At 36.9% G+C, this 23,717-nt stretch overlaps 1 protein-coding gene across 1 annotated transcript in view; it reads right to left on the bottom strand.

Annotated features, from left to right (window-relative positions):
- HTT (huntingtin) overlaps positions 1-23,717 on the bottom strand; it is an 81,330-nt gene that overhangs the window by 18,133 nt on the left and 39,480 nt on the right. Inside the window, 19 exon segments of the mRNA XM_035898633.1 lie at positions 701-888; positions 1,675-1,770; positions 2,057-2,234; positions 2,702-2,847; positions 3,047-3,260; positions 4,231-4,353; positions 5,999-6,137; positions 7,371-7,447; positions 7,705-7,881; positions 9,348-9,527; positions 10,770-10,911; positions 12,270-12,477; positions 15,570-15,712; positions 17,055-17,293; positions 17,811-17,933; positions 19,710-19,826; positions 21,803-21,939; positions 22,554-22,702; positions 23,490-23,545. Of these exon segments, the coding sequence (XP_035754526.1) occupies positions 701-888; positions 1,675-1,770; positions 2,057-2,234; positions 2,702-2,847; positions 3,047-3,260; positions 4,231-4,353; positions 5,999-6,137; positions 7,371-7,447; positions 7,705-7,881; positions 9,348-9,527; positions 10,770-10,911; positions 12,270-12,477; positions 15,570-15,712; positions 17,055-17,293; positions 17,811-17,933; positions 19,710-19,826; positions 21,803-21,939; positions 22,554-22,702; positions 23,490-23,545 (2,832 nt within the window).

Genomic DNA, 23,717 nt, shown 5'->3' with positions numbered 1-23,717 from the left:
CAAGGCCTTTTCTGCTCCTCACCCCACCCCAACCAGCAGGATGCTGGGGGGGCACAAGAAGCTGGGAGGGGACATGGCCGGGACAGCTGACCCCAACAGACCAAAGGGATATCCCGCACCATACGATGTCATGTTCAGCATGTAAAGCTGGGGGAAGAAGAACAAAGGGCGGGGGAGTATCTGCATGGTATACCGTGGTATAGTACCACACACAAATACCTGAGTTAGTTCAGACACTAATTCAGACACCTTGGTACCACTGCATCATTGTGGTGCTTAGCACAACAACAAAAAAAAAAAAAGAATCTGTCAATTCAGGTCTCAAAGAAAGTAGCAGTGTAGATTTTGCAACTCTTTCCAGGATAACAATCCCACTGAGCAGGAGGAAATATTAGCCCTAACAAAGCACCAAGTTGCTGCTTGGTTTTCCTTTTTTAAACTACCACCTGGACATTCTTTCGTAAAGAATGCAAGGAGTGACTACACGCCTTTCTAATCAAATTTCTGATTCCAAAGTGAACTCTTGTTAGGTATCTTGACAATGTTCTGCTACTTTAGTGTTTAGAAAGACAAACTGGCTGATCAAACTAGCTGAAGGTTGAAGTCCTACTGATATAAAACTTAAGATGCAGCACCATGTATAGTTTTCAAGTTGTTCAATAGCTTTTAAGGTCCTGAAAACAATGCATAATGAACATACCAAGGGAGGTACTCTTGTGTAACTGTTCACTAGAGGCAGCCTTGCTAAACTGATGATGATGTTCTTGAGGACAGGCGTAAGAAACGCTGGGATACTGCTGTTTCTTTTGTGCCCCAGTGCCAAGACAGTCTGTAAGCATTCCACCATCTCAGCTACCATCTCACAAGCTGCAGTAATGTGTTTAGTTTCTTTGTTGGGAGAAAAAGAAATTCATGATTAATGAAAATGTATGTCGACTGAAAAGGACAAAACCACAATAAGGACTTATATGAAGAATATTTCAGCTTGTTGAAGAGTACTACCACCACCCTCCCCGCAATGGCTTGCATTGTTTGCTAGTCTCAGTGCTCGAGACTACTGGTACCTGAGATCTGTCAGCAAAGCAGCTCACACGCTAACCCCAGCAAGAATGGGCCAGAACGGACAGAGCATTTGTGAAAATTTGAAGTGACCAAATTTACACGTTTGATGAGAAAACAGCCTCATAGCTAGCTCTATGCTAAATCTGACAAGCAGGTAATTTCTGTAGATGGAGGTGGTATCTTACTGTACCAGCACAGCTGGATATGGAAGGAAACGCTATCCACAGACTATACTTGACCTTCACCTCAACATAGTGCTCCCACATATAGAAGGGCAGATAATGAATCTGCCATTCTTCAGAATGAATATTAACAATTCTACCTCTCCCACATGAAATTAAAGAAATCCCACAACACTTTAAAAAGCTCAGTCTGCAGCATGCTGCACAGCTAACAGAATCCCCCAAAAGGAAAATCTGTATTAACGTTTAACTTCCAAGAAAAAACTACACCTGATAAAAATATGCCAACCTATATTTAATAACATTTATCAAATACAAATAAGGTCTCAGATGAATGCTCACTGTTAAAAAAAATAGTAATGGAAAGGGTACCTACAAATATCTCTTCAGTGAAAGTTTAAGGCAAAAGTGGAATTCACCATTTACTTACTCTGTGTGTTTGAATCAACTTCACCCTCACTTAAGCCTTTTGAAGTACTCTTCTTTCTTTCAGGACTAAGGAGTTGATTACCAGGTTCAACAGCAACTGAATTAGACAAAAATATTTAAAAGATACAGCCATTACATATGTTATATTCCATTTTTCTCCTCAAAACCACATAGTAGTCAAATATTTAACATCTCCAAGGCATCTACCAAGTTGAAAAGTAAACACAAAATTTTAAATGAGAAATTAAAGTAGTAAAAATAAATTTGTCAAAGAAATAATTAAAAAGGACTCAGAAAAAATATTCTAGACACGTAGCATTTGATCAGTGATGACTGACAATTTCTCAATAAAATTTTCTCATAGTTGTTCAAATCAGACTCACCTGCTTCTATGATAAATCTAATGCAATTAATTAAGGAGCAAGCATAAGTCACATTAGCTGCGGAAGCCAGCAAATTCCAGAGACTAGGCTGCTGTAATGTCAGACAGCAACAATCCAGAGCAGCTTGAAGATCTACACTTAATGGAATCTGGTCACGCATTAAATGCCATGATAGCGCCTGTGCAAAAAATAAAATTTCCCATTAAGAGCAAATTCTCGCAACAGAAGAACTTATAACCAAAGGCATTTTTTTCTTTTACTTGGCAATATATAAAGTTTTATTAGCAAGTTGTATTGATTTTTTTCCCCTGATAACACAGAATTTAAGTAATTTCTTTTAAGAAAATTATGAGCATTATATACTGTTTATTCAGTGTCCCAAAAAAGTCAGTTCAGGGCCATTCTCCCAAATGCCAAGATCATTCCATCATTCAATCAACCTCTCCTTGTAAAAAGCTGCCCTTATCCCATAAGCTCATCTGATTTACTAGCACAGGTCAAATAAAATAGCCACTGAAGAAATTTCTATAGTTAAGACAAGAAAATTGCCCAGATCAAACGTTACTCAATGGTGATCAGTTTAAGTCAAAGTTGTTCCCCCTCCCAGTGTTTCACCACATCTTTAATTACGCTGTAGTTTCTTACCTCTACTGACATAACTACGAATTTCAGGATATCGTCCTCTTTGTCAGGAGGAACACGGAGACCAGATGGTAGTTTTGAGAGTAACAACAAATACTGAGCCAGTGCACGACAAAGCGTCATCATAGACTGATACATCATCTCATCTCCTATAAAATAAGACTGGATGAAATCTAGCAGTTTGAATTTTTTGCCCCTTAATACATGCTTTTCAGAATTATTTCATAAGCCCTTTTATGCCAGGTATCTTGATTTTTTAAGATAGTAAGTTCATGTATTCACAAGACATCTGTAAAAGTACCTTTGCAGAGGAGAGAATAAACTTAAAAAGACCATTATTTCTATTACCAAAGATATCGCTTAGTTTTTTCCAGTAGGCTGATGGCTCAGTCGGCAATAGTGGCTGAAAAACCTGATGGTTGGCAGGAAGGTTTTGCACAGTGGTAGACACATGATCCAGAGTTACCCTCCGAGATGTTTCAAAGAAGCTACTCTTTTGGTCTCTTGAGATTTCATTCATGCCAAGGCTTAAACAAGGTGCTAACAAGCTTAGATTGAATTCCTGAAATCAAACAGTAAATAAAAAGTAACGAAATTGCTTTTAAAGGGAAGCTAAGTATCTGATGGTACTATTCTGGCATACTAATATGGCGGTAAATTAACAGTTTATTAATTAACTAACTTGTTATTATGACCTCTGCTCTACTCTGGTAATTTGGTAACAATATGGTAACAACAATACCATAATTAAGCCCATATTTGTTCAACATTTAAATTCCAAACACTACTGTACTGAAAAGAAAAATCAATTTGCTTATTCCAACTTTTCAGAACAGTATGTGAATAAAGCTTAAGGATGATCTATGCACAAGGAATCTTCAAGTAATAAGTTTTCAAACAAATAAGTCAAAAGTCTTTTTTAAAATCAGATCCCCACTGTTATTTCTGACATACCAGTAGCAAATGTAACGTACAGAATTTGAACAAAATACGTTCCTAGAAAACAAAGTAATAAGTACAAGTTGTCCTTTACACCAGATTTACTATCTGTAGCCTGTTAGTGGCATATTGCAAGTCATCTACCACAGATATTTAAAAGGTTACAGAAACACCTGGCCTTTTAAGGGACTGTATGGCAAAACAAAAATATAATGTAAAACGGTAAAGCTGGATTTTTGTGATTGCAATACATACGACATATGGTTTAGCACTGGGCAGGTATGGGTGGACTCGAGAACCTTAGAATCATTTGGCTGGAAAAGACCTTTATGATTCTATAAACTAACCTTCACTTCCACTCTATACACCCAACCTAAATTACTAGAAAGCTACTTCTAGTAGCACTGCTGGGCACAGTAATGAAACATATCTAATATTTTAGTTTCCAAGATTAACTGGAATTCAAGAAGTGAGCTACCAATATTATAGAAACTTGTGTTTACATTTAAGAATCTAACCTATTAATGCTACTATTAAGAACATTAGAAATAATTACACCTCTTCAGCTGACTGTTTCATCTGACAAAAGTTACCTTGCTGGTCATGAAGGAGTTCAGGTCAGGCTGAGGAATCCTATTTACCAGCTCTGCGCCTTCTAGCAATGCTGAGTCAGACTTGATGCAACACTGTGACCTCACTAGTGACACATACCAGTCCTTCAATAATTAAAAAAAAAAAATTTACGTATTTGTTTTCAGAAAATAACACAGTTCCTGAGGGCATAGAGAGAATTACTCATTGGCATTGAATTTTGGTCAGTTTAAGAGATCACTAGGCCACATTAACATCAAAAAAAATTCAAAGGAAAAAAGCAAGGCAAAACAGACAACTGGTGAATGAGGCATCTTAAACTAGACCAATGGATGTTCATTGGCAAGTTGTCTATTTCCACAGAGTCTGGACATGAAACAAGGAAAAAAGCAGCTTAACACATAGTACAGGTGTATGTATAAGGATCCTAAAGCTGAGGAGCATATCTAGGAAAAAACCCTGGACTACTCAGTAGTCACACAAACATAACAATAATAGCAAAAAACCAATACTATGACCAAGGAAGAAAAGTCTTCAGATTCAAATAAATCAGCAGATGAAGGTAACACCTATCTTTTAACACTCACTGAAATAAATTAAGACCATCACAGATCACTGCAAATTTACTCCTTAAATTATTAGCAATGAACCTATGGCAATTAGTTAATAATGTAACTGATTTAACTAAGGAATATAAAGAGGCTTAGTTACCCCTTTTCTGTGTTTTCTTTCTCCTAACTGGATATCCTGAATTTGCTGATATTAATTAGAATGCAACTGTCTGTCAGCATTCAAGGAACATCTGGATGATGCTCTTAGTCATACGGTTTAGTTTTAGGTAGCCCTGTGAGGAGCACTTGATCCTTATGGGTCCCTTCCAACTTGAGATATTCTGTGGTTCTATGAACTATCTAGGGGTTGTAGAAGCAGCATACAAAAACTGCTTCCTTTGTGCAGGATTTACAGTTACAGAGGAAGGAGATTTTTTGGTTAATCTGAAGACAGAAAGCTATGGGTAAATAGTTTCTGGGCACAAGCAATGTTTCCTCCTGCTGTCTACTCTCTAAATCAATGGGTTCCTCAACTACTTATGGGTCTCCTCCAAACTGTCAGCTAATCAAATAATTTTTGCCATCTCAGTTACATACGTTTCCTATTACTGTGTATCACTGTAGAACACGAAGGAATGAAAAAGAGAAATTATCTGTGCCATGGCACAAACTAGAAAGGAAGACATGGGTCCCAAAAGGCTTGCTCTTAGCCTCCCACCCTGCTTTGAAATAAACGCATCAAAGTACACAAAAACCAGAAACAGTTAAGTAGACATGATTGTTCTCTGAAAGTAATTTAAAGCTGAGAAATGGAAACCAAGAAGTAACGCTTCATTTCCAAGAGACAACCAATAGCTTTCAGCAAGTGAATAAAACTGATCACTGCAGTAAATACATCAAGCAAACAAGTAAGATTGTGTCTGTCTCTACTGAAGCTCACATAAATCATTCCATTAAAGTTATGCAAAGAAACAAAACTTGACAGTTTTTCACAGCACTGTCAACATAAACATCTATGCATGTGCTAATTATTTACCCTAAGTTCAACAGTCAGCCAACACATATGAAATCATTCACTCATCTGTATTTCAGATTCATTGACAATTCTGAGAACATTAACTGCATAGTAAAAATAAGCTGTATTTAAATATTTTGTAATGAATAAAAGCTTGTTTACAGCCAAGGCACTTTTAGTGACTCTTTGTAAACATCATCTTACTTTGTCTAGAATTACATTCTCTAAAGCTGGTTGGTCTTCTCCATCTAGTGGGTGCGAGGTAACCAGAGGTGAAGGACTAGTTGTGTCTGGTGCTACCATAAGACGAAACCTATCCAAGAGCGAGTAAAGTCTTTGGTGTCTGAAAACAGAAGAACACATCAGCAGAGAGCTAAGTTACTCAGTTTTGTATATCATTTAAAAATAGAAAGGCATCCAGTGAGCCAACTCTAATTCTGGGAGAGAAAAGCAGTAAGGTCTTAAATTCTTTGTTGGACATGTGCAGTCATCTGATGTAAAACTGCAAGTTTCACCAGCTATCAGTAGCCAAAACCAAATTAACTCAGCACTATCAACAATAAAGACTTAAATTTCATTTAGATTTAATATCTGTACATGCTTAAGTATAAAATGCAAGCTGTTCAGTTTTCTTTATGCAGTAAATTTTTTTGAGTAAAAAGAATCAAAGTCAGTGTACAGATTATTTGACCACAGACAAATAAGTTCTAACAGATATCAAAAGAGATACTGAACTTTTTTTTTTTTTATACAATATATTAAGAATTCCAGTTTGTGGTGTTATGTTAGTGTCAGGGGTTGGGGTTTTTGTTTGGTTGGTTGTTGGTTTTTTTTTAATTCCATTACTGCTGTTGAGAACTTGTGTAAAATCACATGGAGATTTTTGAGTTTTTAAAAAATTCAAGTGTAACATTACCTATGAAGGCACATTACTATCAATCTACTGCAGCCGTGGGCTTCAGATTCTTTCCCCCTACTTTCTTACTTCAGTCAACAGATACTAACCTCAAACAGCAATGACATCAAAATGAGTAAATTATGCTCTTCCCAACATTAAATAAAGCTTTTTTAAAAACTGAATAATTCATTCCTTTTTGTAACAGCAGTTTAAACAGTTGGGAGACTGAACAGTTAAAACTTGGGGGAAAAAAAACCCCAAACCCAAAACCACAACCAACCAACACCACCCAGCCTGGACTCAAAATTCTGCAAAAGTTTGAGGAAAATAAAGTTGTTTTCAGTAATGTAGCTTTTTTCTAGGAATTAATTTGCGTCTGATGTCTCTCAAAAGTTAAATACTGAGTGGGATGCAGGAGAGAAAATTTTATGCCTTCAAGATTTTAGCTTGCTTTAATTTTTAAGTATATTGCAAATTCAACTCAGCCAACATGACTGTCCTTGTGCCAGAATATGCCTGCATCTCATAAGAGACGCTTTACTCTTGTTTTACCTCTAAAAAGGACCCACTATCTTACCTTTAAGAAAAAGGCCAAGCATAGGGGAAAAAAAAAGTTAACACAATTACTACTACAACATTACTTAGTTTGGCATTTTAACACACATTAGTATTATTTACCTTGTTGCTAATCCACTGTTTTGAAGGTATTCCTGAATTCTATCCAGTTCTTCAACTGGTAACTGAGTAATGCTGTTCTATAGGAAAGAGTCACAAGAATTTTATAGGACAGAAATAAGTAAAACACCCATAGGTACTTTGAACAGATTAGGAAAATTATAGGCAGATAAAGTGAAATTTAAACATCCATGTATCTATATATTAAATAGAAAAGTTTCCTTTATAATGAAATCACTTAAACATGATCATATTTTGATGTACTTTCAGTCACTACACTTCATTATACTGCTAGCACTACCCAATCTTATTTACAAATGAACATATTTATCTTTACCTGTAAAGTTGCAGCCAAAAGCATTTCTACCCGACGGCAAGCCAGTGTGTCAACCATGCGAGCAAGTACACGGAATGGAGTACACAAAAGCTTATCAACATATAACGTTAAGACAGCCCCAGACTGGCTGAGATGTATTCCCTCTAAGCACTGTAAAGTCTTCTTCAGAGTTGTAGGCTAGATGTTGAAAGAAAACAAAAACAGAAAAACAGACAAAAGCAATTAATTGGAATACAAAGATCTTAAAGCTAAAGGGAAAGGCATTTAGAAAAAAAACTACAGCAGACAACTAGCTGATCAATATAATCATCTATACATGAATAGGTTTGAGTTACTGGGTTATTTAATTAGTATAAACACTAAGTTGTTTGATGTTTAATTGTAAAAGCTCTCTCTTACAAAGAGTAAGCAAAAAGCAGGGAGCAAAACTTTGGGAAAAGAGCTAGAGAAACTTAAGTGTAATTATAGAAAGCTTTGAGAACCGAGAGAAGCTTGAACTCTTGCTGGAAGAAGGTAGGAACATGAGTCAAGACAAGAGACAGTACAGCAGTCCAGGCAAGCATTAGTGATTTTTTTGAGCACATGATTAACCACAGAAACAGCGATGGCTACTCAGAAATGGGCATGCCAAGAATGTTTTTTTTCTTAAATACGAGCACCAATTCAGCACCAATAATCTAAAGGGAGAAACATGAAGACAAACTAGTTTGACTTGTGAAACCAAACTTGTTTTAGAGCAGACTCTAAATATCAGCTATTTTAATTTTACTGACTTTTCTGATAATTGCCAAAAAATTCACAGAATGACTACATCATCCATTCAAACACTTTTAGTTTAGTTCATTCTACCGATTCTCAGACACTAAAGCCCAGATTTGTCTCACCTAACTTTAATGTATTTTATTCACATGCCTCAAGCATGAATGCAGTTGCACTAGATTTGCACAGAGACAATGGGAAGAGACAAGAACATTACCAGGCTACTCAGGGTGAGGTAGCATCTCCCACCGTTAGCTCTAGAAGAAGCCCAGCAAATGACATTTCCCACCTAGTAGTTCCCAAAATTAAGAGGGACGCATACAACCTTACACATCCCTATAAAACATCATCCACTCCTTTTAATTTGAAAACTAAAATAATGAACTGAAATCATTCATTGCATTTCTGAAGCAGTATTTCCCTCACGAAGAGGCTACAACTTGTGGGGCAGATCAATGGGGAAGGCATAAGTTTGCAAATCATTTTCATGTTGTTAGGGCATATGAAGATGGACTGGTTCCTATTCCTGCCTCTGGAGTTTGTAGTTCTGTTATTTATGCTACCAAGGTACTGAAATCAAAGACAAAAGCTACAGCTTTAATTTACCCTTCAGACAGTTATTATGCAGAGGTAATACCCAGGAAGGAAGAAAAGCAGCTTAGCCAACTTTACTTGAATTCTAGATTTGATGGATTGGAACACATCTGATACTGAAGCTATTCGTATAAGGTTCACTGTTTGCATTTTTAAAGAAGTGAGTTTAAAAATAAAATTAGAAGTTGATAAATGACCCAAAAATGTCAGAATTTGCATACTTATCAGTTAAACTTATGCTGAAATATAAGTGACTTTATGCTTTAAAAAAGTCAAAAAGTTAAACTTACAGCTGCAAGATTCTCACACCGTGACTGAATGGCCTGGATGAAGAGACCACTGGCTGCTGAATTCCTGTGAACAGCACTAATAAAGTCTTGTACTGGAGGCTCATGGGACAGATTAATCAAGTCTTGAACATGATTCACAATAAGCCAGGTCAAGTGTTCCGAATCATGTAGGTTTTGACACTAAAAGGGAAAAAAATTAAAATCCGATTCCAGTAATACCCATGTTAAACATTTAATTACTAAAAACTTCATCTGACAAAACATGAAGTTTTTCATATACAATTCTAGTAGCTATTTCAAAATAATGGCATAAAATGTCTATATTTTAATATTACCATTGTTACTTTTACATTTTCCAAATGCTTTTGATCTTCTTGCAAATTAAGAGGTTTCTAGTGAACTTGTAAATTGTTTTTTTTAACACACTGAAAATCCAGGTTAGAAGTTAGTAAACTGAGGAGGCTGATTCAAAGATGGCACTTTTAATGAAATGCTGTTTGAAATAAACATGCACACACAGAGTTTTCTTGTAAAATGTGATTTTTCATTTAGGTTTCTTTTCAAAGATTCCTTGCTACTACTGGCCTTAAACACAAGATGAGTAATTTCTGGAAAGGAAATCCAAAGAGATCTGTCAATAATTAATTTTAAACCTAGGTAGGCTATGTGTATATCAACAAGCAGTGCAATGCAACATGAAAAGATCTGTAGAGCTAACCAGGTGATGCTGAGAGGCTGACACTCCCTAGTAAAGAGATTTTGGAGGGTTTTACCTTGGTCTATCTCTGCTATGACTCTAGTGACTGAACGTTCATTAGTACTTGAAGCGTTTCTTAAACATAGCTTCTGGTTTGGTTGAATCTGAAAGGAATGCAGTTTGCTTGCCCCAAAACTGCTCTGCAATGCAAACCAAAGCGCAATACTAGATATTATGGGAAGATTCACTTCAGAAGTTCCCAATGAACTAAAATGCTAATATTGAGGCAGCAAGAGGCCAAAGCTACAGGAACTGCTCTCAATAGAGAGCCAAAATGGAAGCTACATGTTAGTGTAAAACCTCTCCTCTTAAGGTATAGACAGAAATTTGTTGCCTCCTAGGCACTGTGCACTGCTACTGATGTTGGGAAGTCTAACACTACTTAGTGAGCTCCTGGCACCTCACAAGATACCCAGCAGATAATCCTATTACCCACCAGGTATCCTTTACAAGAGAATTCTCAGTTCAGAATAGAAAATGTGCCAAACAAGATCTACCTAAACTTACAGAAGCACCCCCTAAAAGTAAAATGACTAGTTTCACAAGTCTTCATTTTTCACTGGCAAACCAGACAGATTCAGTTAATGCACATCAGTAATAAGAGATTGCCGGCATAATAAAATAACTCAAAACTGTAGTTTTAAAATTAATAATTCAAAACTTACAACATAGTCACAAAAAAGAATGAGTGCTCCTCTTCTCACTATCTCTCGATTGCACATGCCGCGTTTAGATTCGGAATCCGATTCATCACTGTCTCCGGATATCTGAGGGCTAAGCAATTTAGTAGTAGAAAGACTGTGTCTCCTACAACAAGCACATAATATTTTATTACTACTTTATTACTACAATTTATTACTATTGCTACTGAAACATTAACAATCAAATTGCTTGGAATATCCTACCAATGTCCTTATATAATATTTATTTTCCTAGAAACTTCATTCAAATGTTACACTGCTTTGAAGTAGACACTTTGCTTTCCATCAGCTCTTTGCTTTCTAACTATTGTAGTATCAACTGTTTTGTTCCATGCTTATTACGTCTGTGGACAGTCTGAAGAACTGAACAGGTTATTTAAAAAGAAAAACATGGGCTATTGCATCTCTGGTCAGATAAGAGGACCTAATACTGCATTTTCTTCTGAAGCCAAACCAGTGTTCTTGAGCGCTTAGTCCAGTGTCAGACTGAAAGTGTTGAGCAACCCAGAAATAAAGATAACTGCAACAAATAGCAGATGTCACTTAGCTATTTTAGTTGCCCTACTTTGCTCACAAGCCTGGTAATTTCATGTTTCCTCCAATTAGAATAACATTTTTTCACATCATGAGGTTGAATTGAGGCAAGAATCTCATATTTGAGCAAGTATTGATCCACTGACATTGCAGAGCAAGATTAGCCTTCCCTCACATTCACTGCACAAGCATCAGAAATGTCTCTCAAGTCAGCTGTTAATCTCCCTCTACAGTTACCACAGAGGGATACCCCCTATGTGGGTGGGTATCTTCCTTACCCCCAGAGGACAAATCATTCCAGTGCCCGAGAGGTGGGATGAACTAACTTCAGACACTCATTTTAGACCAAACCTCCGATTTCTGGACAGCCAGCATTAAGTGAGGTTACTATGGTGCTTGATGCTAATGAATCAGCATGGTGCCGATACTATGTTTTGACAGCATTTAGTAATAGACCCACTGAGAACAGCTCTAACTATAGTTACAGTTATAGTTCTACTGATCAGATTGTATTTTAATAAACACAACAGTGTTTATCAGCTGCACTAGCTGTTTATTTGCTAGAAGGTGAAATATGAAGTCTCCATAGGAACATGAAATACTGATTATTTCGTTATAATTAAAATTATAGAAATAACTAAAGTAGTACACAGATGAAGCTGTCTTGCCTTAAAACTGGAGAGATTGCCTGGCAGTTCTTTTGAGGAACAACTGAGTGCAGGACACATTTCCTTAGTTTTGTAAGGCATACTGATAGCAGAACAGGCAACACATATACATGTAAAGTAAGTGCAGAACTGTATTTCAGAATCCAAATAGTACTATTCAACAGGCTGAGCAGAAAAAAGCTAGATTTTTTTTTATACATAATTTTAGCAAATATAGTTATGAGACACACTACTACTACCAGGGATCAAAACCAAATCTTACTTTGGGGTTTGATGCACTTCTGACCACCAGTTGTAGTTGGTATAATTGACAAGAAGCAAGATTTGACACCAGAGGAGAACTAAAGAAGGATGTGTGGGAATCATGGACTGAACAAGGTCGCTCAAACTTTCAAGGGTATAGAAACTACCATCAGATCCATCTCCTGTAAAAAGTCTGGTGGCTGCAGCTGTGATTCTTCTAAACATCCCTGGAAACAAGAAAAGCATGTTAGTAACTACACTTTAGTCTGAATTCTCAATTTTTAAAATTATTCAGGGTACCCTGACAATACAGATCTTGTTTCATAAGCCACTACCATTCCTGGAAGAAAGATATCTTAAGTGGTTTTATACATGTAAGGCACATCATGGAGTTTGCCTAAGGGCAGTGTGTAAACCAGTAATGACAAGCTCCCAGACTCAATAAATAATGCTTGAGATCAGACTAGAATTGTAATGAAACCTATCTTCTCAACTTCTTCTGTCATGCATCAAGAAGTTTGATACATGAAAACTTGACCAATTTAAAATTATTAATCATAGACTAGGATGGGGGGTGGTGGTGATTTGTTTTGTTTATAAAGTAAAACACAGAAGTTCTAATTAAGAACCATGCCGTAACTACTATTCTACATGCTAAGGAAGATCGCTTACAGTCTCCTACTGCAGATGAGGGCTTCCCAAATACATTTAAGTGAAATAAACTGATACCCTTCCATCCAATTTCTGAAGTGCAATAAGTAACTCTTAGTAAGTGTAAAAAAGTCATTACCCTGCATACTGAACACTCAGCACAAAAGCTGAATTTTGCTTTCTGACTTGATGAGTCTATATTTGTATGCCTAAGCAAAGGGAGGGAAAACAAGGAAAATGGACAAACTAAACACACAGTTGTCTAAAGGTACAGGGCTTTTTGAGTTTCTATGAGAAGATAAGGTCAGGGAAAAGTGTTTCTTCAGAACCAGTCAGAAACCAAAAGCTAATCAGAACAATGAAGATCTATAGTGTTGCTTGCTTGCATTGCCAGATATACAGAAGAATGAAGCTGTAAATTCCACAGCCATGTGGACCAGTTTAAGCTGCCCCCAGGACCAATAAACACACAATGTAAACAGCAAAGAATGGGAAAAATAATTGAGTCTCAAAACTTGGGTTCCAGTTACTAGCAAACCAGTGCTATTCCTATTCCACCTTCCTGCATCTGCAGTAATTGCACCATCTAGTGACTTTCTACAGTCTGCTAATCTTTTCACTTTGTCTATGCCTTTTACCTCTACTAACTTCAAAGTAGAACACTGAAAATGTTAATTTCTAATCCAGTAGCTTCCTATAGTTAAATACATAGGAGTCAGCAATGCTCACATTTTGAAAAAACTATAATGAGTGAGAAGATAAAACATCCAAGTAGAATAGTGGTTAAAAATTACAGAAAACCTTAGTCTCTGTTCCCATACACCAGTTGCTGTAAGCTGCACCTGTAGTTAGGAGAATATAACTTAAAAGAGAAAGTTACAGAGGTTTTAACTGAACAAAAGAGAAGTATTACAAAACCAGGCACTTAGTTAACTCTAAGCCTAAACCTGAAAGAAAATGCTACAACACAAAAATACAGCCCAAGTATCTGAACAGCTTCCCTTCTACCCGGTTATACTGTATCATCGCTAGTAGTACTTAAGAGTTGATTTGTAGTCTTAGATTAAACTAGTTTCTAGAAATCATGCAATACACAATCCAGGGCAGCTTGGAAGCCAGTTGCTGTAGCACAACTAGCTGGGCTTTCCCCTTCCATTAAACCCAGCTCCCACTGCAGAAGAATCCACTTCCCTGATTTCAATCATCAGCTTGATTTTCTGATTTCATTGGTCTTGGCTTGACACCATGTTTCTTCATAACAGCAATTAATAGTATACGCACTTCAGTTATTATTGTAATAGACACATGGTAAAAGAGAACTATCACTCATTACATCCAGTAATGCACTAGTAGTAGTTCACTCCTATGCCCTAAAGCAGGCTTAAAAAAAAAGATCAAGGAAGGCTCTGGTAACTATCATCGTATTTTGTGCCTCTTCAATTCACAGTCCTAGAGTCTTTGCAGCAAGAACCTGGGTGGGTTTGGAGAAGTAAAGCTACTGAAAGTTAAATCAAGGCAATGCAGAAGCTTTGAGCTTTGATAGAGAATCAACTGAAAACCCAGAACACTTCCATCAGCACTTTATTTACTTATTTTTAGCCTACATCTACAATATTTTTGTTTGCAAGAAGCAGCAGCTAGCAGTGACAGGAACAGAACTAAGTTTTCCTCAAGGAAGGACTTTATAACTGAACTCTGTAGGAAGAGCTTAAAAAGAAAAAAGATTAGAGGTTGTTGGGACACAATGGAGCACAAAATCATATTAAATGTCTTAACCAGTATTCCATACGCACTTTTTTGTTATATACATCTGCTAAGTAGTGAAGTACTGTAACTCCCATTTTACAGATGAGGCCATGGAATGCAGAATTCCTTGTCCAATATCTGTAAGAAAGTCTATGAAGAACCAGGAACTTGTGCCAAGCCTTTTTAAATTGCAGCCAACCAACTACTGTAATCCAAGGTTGGATTTCAGATGCAGGATGAAAAGTCAGAAGATGAAAAGGACAGTCATTGTAAAGAAAGAATAAAAGAAAGGGAAGACAGTACCACTATCAGGAAAATAAGATTAAGGAATCAGTCTAAGGACTGAGGAATTATTGAAGTGCCAGAGATTGGACATCTAGAAGAAGAAACCTAAAGCAGAATTCCCAAACCTGAAGAAAGTAGCTCCAGACCAGGTAGCTGGAACAGTACTACCTTTCCTACTCTTCTGGTTTTCACACTTCTGGTTCGTTGTTTGAGGGGTTTTTTTTTGTATGCTTTTATTAATTATGACAAAGAACAGGAACCTACCTTGTAAGGAGTCTGAATCAGTGGTCTGTAACTCAGTATTTTAAGCCTGGACATAACTACCAACCTCCAAATTGAGAAAAAACATGAGAAAGAGCCACAAATTTGGAATGCTTTGCATTTTTGGACTGGAAAAATCTTAGACAGTTAAAAGGAGAGATGAAAAGTCACTAGTTACATTTTGTTCCACAGACAGAAGAAATGTGAAAAATGTGCCCTGCACACATGAACACAAAGTTTATACTGAGTAGGATAGAATGTCTTCAGCACCTATGTTTTCCTTCTCAGTAATTCAACACATTCAACAGTTGTCTCTGAACTGAAAAACCACCCTGCCACTGCATGCTACAACACAAGGCATTATTTAAAATATTACCTGATTTGAAGATATGTATTAAACACATAAGCAGTGTGCCCAGCTCCTGGCAGTAGAAAGTATGTTGCTGCTCATTCATGTCCACTTTCAATTGTTTGGTAACAATATCTTCCAGTAGAATGCCAACCAGTTGTAATAAGAACCTTGAAAAACCATGTATACAATCAAAAGAAAAACTATCAATGCAACATCTTTAAGAGTAAGATGAGGTTTGCCTACGAAATTCTAAGTTTAAAAAATAAAATATTAAGTCCTTGTCCATTCATCCTAAATAGGATGGTAAATTAAAGGCTACAGAACAGGTTAACCTAAAACAAGTATGATGCTATAGGTATAGAAAGATGATCACAAGCACTTCAATAACTACGTATTTGATTTGGGTTATCTACTCATCATCTAAAGTCCTCATAGCATACATACACCAGCCCACCTCACTTACACAGCAAATATTTAAAATGCTATGGTGTCTTTATAATGATTTGCAATGAGCTAAAAAAAACACCACGACAGTCACCGCAGCTCAGCTAAGTAGGGATAACTCAGCAAGTCACAGTAATTCAGCTGTTTACAGCCTCATCTATCCACACTCTACCACACAGGTTTCATATCAAACGTCCAGCCAGGGAGGGGAAGTTAAAAAAAAAAAAATCAAATCAAAAGAAAAACCAAAAACCAGGTATTTGAGGAAAGCCATCCTTGCTCCTGGCCATAATCATTTCTCAACTCACTTCTATTCGACGTACGGTCACATTAAGGGAGTCCAGAAGCCCCTTTTTCCCCTACCCATCACCCTCACAGTGAGCTGAACTATAAGAAACATTTTATTTCTATCTGAAGTTCCATACTTGAGTGAAGAGTTCTTATTTTCTTAAACAAATAGCTATTTCAAATGCTTCCCACCATACTAAAATGCAATGACTTAATGACAACGTTATGTCAACATAATACCATTGCCACCCCTCCACACTTCTCTTGCCTGAAGTTTGTAACACTGAGAACACCAGCATGGGAAGGTAACTAGACAAAGCTAGCTCTTTAAAAATAGGAAACAAAGAGCAGGACTGACTTAATAGATTTGAATCCACGTGCTCCCAAGACTCTAGCATAGAACCTGGGCTTCTACAAAGAGGATGACTCATCTTTCAGTACCCACACAGGGAGGAAGGAACTGGTTAACCAGTTAAGTTTTTGGACCTGATTTTAGTAAGTCCATGATTTACCCATTTTAAGAGCTCCATTAGGTCCTTCACTTGGCTCAAGAAGAGGTATCAGAACAGTCCAAAGTCCCTACTAGAAACTGTTCATCGCCTTCCTCTACTGTCCATCTCATTATTCCTTCCTCCACACACACTCCTGCCATACTAACCTATTACCAGACTTGATTCCTATCAGATAACGGTTCTATACATGTACATATATTGCACGATGTATATGATTTCTCAGAAATCTTAATCTTTCAGCGAAGTTATTTAAAAGACCACATACCTAGAAAATGTCTCTTCAGGCAGATATTTAGCCTGTTTAACCTCAGTGTGATCCTCCGGTGCAGGTAAGTTATTTTCTCCACGTCTCAGCCTGTTAATTGCTTGACATGAAATCAAATATGGCGAGAATGAAAGCTCTTGTATACGGGATAGAACAATGTCTTCTGTTGACTGTGAAATCAGAACTCTAAGGATAGCTAAAATTCCAGAAATCCATAGCTGGACAGTGCTCACTGATGCCTAACAAACATAAAAATGCAGAAGACTGTTTAACTTCCAAGGTATTCAAGACAAGATAGGAATGTATTCAAAAAATTAACATTTTCATTAACTGTTGCAGAAAATCAGACCTGTTTCAGAATGGTGCAAGCAGGAAATAACTTTTATGTTCAGGTCTTCCAAAATACTATTCTTGTGGTAACTGTCAAGCTTGTATCTCTCAACTATAAAAACAGTACTAGTATTTGCATAAGAAAAATGTGATTTACCTATTAAATTGCATTCTAGAATTCATTATAACGGTATGTTTCTCTACATTCCTGATCCTCAAAATACAAAACGACGGCAGGTAATCCATAAGCAGAACATTCCTGTATAAAGTGTTCCAAGTTGGTAACACATTAGTTCCAACCAATTCTTTCCTAAAATCTCTGCAGGTATGTTAACACCACATTGCAAATTAAGAAAGAGAAACACATGCTCTTTTGTTTCGCATGAAAGACACCAGATTCTCTCTTCTCTGGAAAAAATTCCTTACCATTGTTTTAGGAGTAACAAACATACTCCTTAACAGCATGTCCACAGGACGAAGGGATGAAGGAGCCAAAATTTCAAACAAAGTGTTCAATACTCCCAGAGCATCATGAGAGTCTATATGCATCTGTAAAAGAAAAACCCAAACCTAATGTGTAACTATTCACTACAGGTATCTGCAATACAAAACTAACATTTCATGTTTTAAACATTTCTATGACAACCTGTCTGTAAAGCTGGTCCTTTACAGTACAATATTTCAAACAACCAAAAGCTATGAAATTGAAGTTTCATTGCAGGCCTTCCTACACAGGAGTTTTGAGAACAGAAAAACCTATCACATGAAATTCAGTATACATACCACATATTTTATTACGTGAAATATGCCATATTCAGAATGAGACCAAAAGACTGACTTGTCATGAAATTTAAAAAAACTTTTCTCCTCCCTGCACATCCTACCAGGCATATTTATAGAGCGCAAAGCTGGTCGTGAATAAACTTAAGCAGGTAACTAGAAGGAAAAAAAAAAATCCTAATCATTAGAAAAGTGAAGAGCTACAATGGTATTACACTGCAAAAACAGAGGTAGGATACCTTACTTGATCAGTTTTTAAAATAAATTATAAAACAACCAACTGCAAACAGCATAGGACTGGACTCAAAATCTGGATGACTATCTTGCCTAAATAATTTGATAACTGAGCATGTTCAAAGATTCATACAAATTTGCCAGCATTTTAGCTTTGCTCAAAAACTATTGCCTGATCCACAGTAACTGCCCCCTCCCCCAAACCATGAGATGATCTCATGGGAGTGGGGACCTGCCATCATGGAGTAAAGAACATTAATGTAACTAGTTTTACTTTTTATCCTTGAAGTAAGTGTTTCTAATTCCAGGAAAGCTGTATTGAAGACAAGTCCTCTGTTGCTTAGGGAGCAGCAGAGAACATCTTTCTCTAAAGTAGTTGTCTTTTCTTCCCAGATACAAAGGGCCTAGTCTCTTTCTGCAGTGTGCAGTCCAGCAAGCGACACATGCATGCACTGGAAGGAGTCCAGCAGAAAGCCACAAGGATGGTTACAGGCTTGGAGCATCTGTCATACAAGGGGCAGCTGAGATCCTGAGCCTCCTCCAGGCTGAACAGAGACCTTTACCAATGTGTACAAGTATCTGACCGGTAGAGAATTGGGAGGAGGAGACGACACAGGTACAGAAGAACGAGCCAGAATCTTTTCAGTGGTATCCAGTAACACAATGAAAAGCAATAGGCACAAGTTGAAGTACGGGAAATTCCATTTAAATATAGTTTTTATTTCATTGTTTGTTTTCTGCCTGTGAGAATGCTCAGACACTGAAAGAGGTTGCCCAGAAAAGTTATGGAGGCGCCAACCTTGAAGGCAGGACATGGTCCTAAGCAACCTGCTCGAGCAGACCCTGCTTTGAGGGGAAGACAATATCTAGACGTCTGTTTCAACTTCAACTATTCCATGATTCTACGATTTCTTAATGCAGTTTCAGACTATGTGTTTTCATTCTCCTCACTAAGAAAAAAATGTAATTAGACCCACTGCAGTTATGAAAAAATAATTTTGACATTCTATAAACATGAGAGAATCTTCACACCATTTAATAACTGCTCTGATGTAATAGTGTACAAGCAGTAGAATGAGCTTCTGGAAAGAGCCTCAAAGATACAGTACATACCTGATGCATTTCAGTGTGACCTTCATCACTTCAAAGACTTATTTTACCTTGCAGTAACTATTTTTTCAGATATGGCAACAACGCTTTTAAGAAAATCTGTCTTCATATAAAAAAATTAAATACCAAAAGCTATTATTGATATATACATTATTACAATTATTTTAGATGTTTATAGATTAAAAAAAATCATATAACAACCTGTTGTTTTGCAAGCATTGGGAGAATAATGTCAGCTATTTGCCGGGACAATCTTTTCCATTTGTCTTCATTTTCTTTATGACACTGTTGCAATACTAAGATGAACATTTCTAGCACCTGAGGAAAAGTCCAAAAGAATGCAAGTAAACACCCACACTACAGGAAACATTTAAGTTAACACCATAGTGGGAAAAATATTTACGGTTTCATCCATCTGCCAAGAAGCAAAGAGAAAAGAAAATCCACATGAGAAATCACACAACATTTTTAAAATGCCATTTTCAGGTTAAAAGCTTGGTCTCAGTTGTGACTTTTTTTTTATAAAAGTAACTGGAAGATTCTTAAATGAGAAAAAATGCTTTCTTTGTCCCTTTTAAATTGCATTTGTCAAAAGACTACTCCAACAACTAGAAAAAGGATAGTAAATCTGAATGCTGCATCGCATACTCAACAAAAAGGGGAGGAAGGAAGAGAGCAATTTCCCACATGTATATTCTTTCTTTACCTCAAATAAAGTTTAAATTTGGTCAAGGAAATAGAACATTTTTATGGAGCTCATTCGCCTGAGATCTATAAACGTGTATATGAAAGTGATGTGAGAGCATATAACGGAGCACACCACCAGCAAGGATCACTTCTGACAGCTGAATGTGTTATTGGTTTGAGGGTTAGAGACCACACTTTAATGCACTGGGAAGCAGGACAGAAGACTCTGGTTCAGAAAACCAGTTAGATGGACCACTTGCAAAAGAAATTCAAGTAGGTCAGATTCAGAAATGCAGCCAATTTAAAAAAAATAAGAGATCACCAAATTACTTTCTTCCCAAATAGCTTTCTCATGAGAGAGGAGATAGGAACGTTTCTGGGCCAAACGACTTGAACTCTGGAGCTCCATGGACGGTAGTAGCAGAAAATTGTTAAAGGTTGCAGCTCTTGGAGCCTCTCAAATTACAGGGACACCACTGCAGAATATCCCAGCCACAGCCAGGGAACAACAGAACCACCAGGGGTTAGTTTATACCTACTGCAGCAGCAAAACAGGATAGATTTGGAACTACAAATGGGGTGGTGTGGGAAGAGCAGTGCATGGGTGGTCTTTAATAGGCGAAGTGTGTCAGAAGGGGCTCTCCTAGCAATTGCAGTACCTTATGTAACACAAAGTTATTCACTATTTCACATCATGTGTCTACAGAGTGTCATTTCATGTAGTTATATTAGTCATTTTATGATTATAAAACTATAAATTCAAAAGAAAATGTGGATACACAAAATTACCCCAATCCGAACACGCAGTTCTAACAAATTATTTTGACAAGATGTACTGACGTTTTTCCCAAGTATTCTCAGAAAATACATTGCTTACATTAGCATACACCAGAATTGCATTTTCACATGATGAAAGGAAAAGCACATTAAGTTTGTTAACCACCTGAATAAGCAGTAAGATCCCATGTTAATTATGTCACTTCTCCTAAAATTACTTTTATGTTTTTCTTTTAAACAAAGTGTATTGAAGTCATTCTTACACACCTACAAGGCAGAAACATGTTTTCCAGACCCATGAGGTCTGAGGCAAAGTAGTAAGTGCTAACAACTGTCTACCAGTTTCATTACCTTATTCAAATAATTCATATTTTAAGATGTTATTGAAGGTAATGCTATTGTGCAGCAATACCTAAACCATCTGTATGCAGTATGTTTCCTACTTTTAATCCTATCCTCTCTTCTACTCTTTAAGTTTCTTGAATCCTAATTTATTACAACTCTTCTACTAACCTTCTGTTTATTCACTCTGCAACACAACCAAGATGATGATCCTAACTGGAGCTTTTCTGTGCTTTGTTACCTAGGCTTGACTATAAAATTCCCAGACATGTTTTTTGACTTGAAATACCGATTTGTAGTGCAGAACCTTTCCCCTAACCCCGAAAATCTCTGCATGCTCTGTCTCTATAAGGGAAGATCACTCAGAGTCCAGCTATTCAAGTTTTGTATAGAAAAATCATTAATATTGCCTGAAGTACTTCTAGCAGTCAAAGCAATGTTACCCTTTTATAGGCCGTAAACAGGGACTTTTTGTCTTCCTCTCTTACCTGATGATACTGAATAAGTCTCAGTAGCATTGACACCACCACCTCCTTTTGTGTTTCCAACTCTTTTCCAGCATCAGCTTTATTTGTTCCTCTTAACACAAAGAGATCATGAACAATTGGCTGCAGAGCCGGTATTGCTGAAATGAGATTTGTTTTAGCATGAGACAAGTCATTCTTGAACAGTGTTTTCTTGTTGTAGACAATTCAGCTACTAAAAGTAAACTGTGCTTTAGTTTATTAAAGGTTTTACCCATCTCAAAAAAACCCAACCCCCAAATAAACTTATCATGCATAATAGTGTCTATCTTTTTACTTCTAGAAGAAAATTTACATCATGGACACATTTGCACATTCTCAGAAATAAAGTACTTCTCAGCAGAATCACTGGGAAGTATGAGAGAGGTGCTTCTACTTAAAGGCTGGAAGTGGAGGGAAACAAAAGGGGACTAAAAATTAAAAACAAAGCCTTTAAAGTACTGCTATCTTGTGAACTTATTACTCAATAAAATTTCAAACAAAAGCTTTGTTGCTATTATGTATGATGCAAAATACAGGGTAGCAGTGTTAGCAGCGTACAGTAAGCTTCCTGAAGGAATTAAATGAGACTTATTTCATGTATTAAAAATTTTAAAGCTAGTGTCTTCTGGTACAACCAGTATGACCACAGTTCTCTATAGCTTAGTATTCAATATTGTTTTTATTGCTGAACTATTGCTAACATTAGTGTTGGTGCCTTTTTTTCTTCAATTACCATGTGTAACAGCTTTCCTCCCACTGGCCATGATACCATCACACAGCTGAATGATCTTCGGAATTCCAATTATCTGTTTGGAATGATACCGCTCATAAGACAGCAACACCAGGAAAAAAAAGATATTAGGAATAATTGCTTCAGACTCCCTGAAAAGAAAAAATGTAAAGTGTTGATTTTGAACTGCACAACTCCATTCAGTAAAAATGAACATTTTTTACAGTAAGGTTTTTTTTTAAGAATGTGTTGTTCTGCTTTTATACAGTATTTCTACAACTTTTTTTCCCCCTATTCTTTATTATGGGTTTTTTCCCCCCGAAGGATTTTTATCAAGCTTTGACCATTACACAGTTACTGATATTACAACACGTTATCTAATGCACATGACACATTGGAGTATTTCTGTAGGAGACCCACATCGCAAAAAACCCCCTTATCTCTTCAAACTCAAGTGTAAGAAAAAACAGAGGTAGCTGAAAATAAAAATTCCACTGCATTGCTTATGATCTATTAGGTACTATACAAAATGTACCAGGTGATCAGAATACAAACAGATTCACACTGAGCCCACAATAGGAAGAAGTAGCCCTCTCTTCAGCAACTGAATCCTAGCAATGAAGTGCTGACTCCTGAAAGCATAGCCTGTGGGAGGGGAGTCCCAAAGGAATGGTTTTACAATACCAAATGGAGAAACAGCACAGCACAGTTTAGTGGTTTTTTTTTTTCCATGCTACTTCCCAACTTCTTCAGCTACATAGAACCTAAATCATCTGAAAGGGCTACTGCTGGAGCCAGAGAATAAACAAGCACATTGCCCAGAATGTAACTCTCCCTTTCTCCTAAGGCAGAAATAACCAGCAAAACTGATCACTACATGCTTCAGAATAAGACAGTTGTAAACCCACACTGTTCAAAGGATCTTTGCTGATTTCATACCTGAACTGTCCTACTTCAATGTATTCAAACTGCTTTAACACAAATCCAATAAACACCTAAAGAGAGAATAAAGTGTACAGAGACATTAATTCCCATTCAAAATCATTTTGACAGAGTTAAAAAAGTGCATGTTTTGGAAGGACAGAAAGGAAAGACAGGCACTGGAAGTCATTTATACTTACAGTTCATCCTAATAATGTTATGAAGTGTTCCCTCTACAGTTACAGA

This window comes from Egretta garzetta, unplaced genomic scaffold (assembly GCF_000687185.1).
Source record: "Egretta garzetta isolate BGI_Z169 unplaced genomic scaffold, ASM68718v1 scaffold107, whole genome shotgun sequence".
Lineage (NCBI taxonomy): Eukaryota > Metazoa > Chordata > Aves > Pelecaniformes > Ardeidae > Egretta > Egretta garzetta.
Note: the sequence above shows the minus strand (reverse complement) of the source record. Positions and strands in the feature narration are given on the sequence as shown.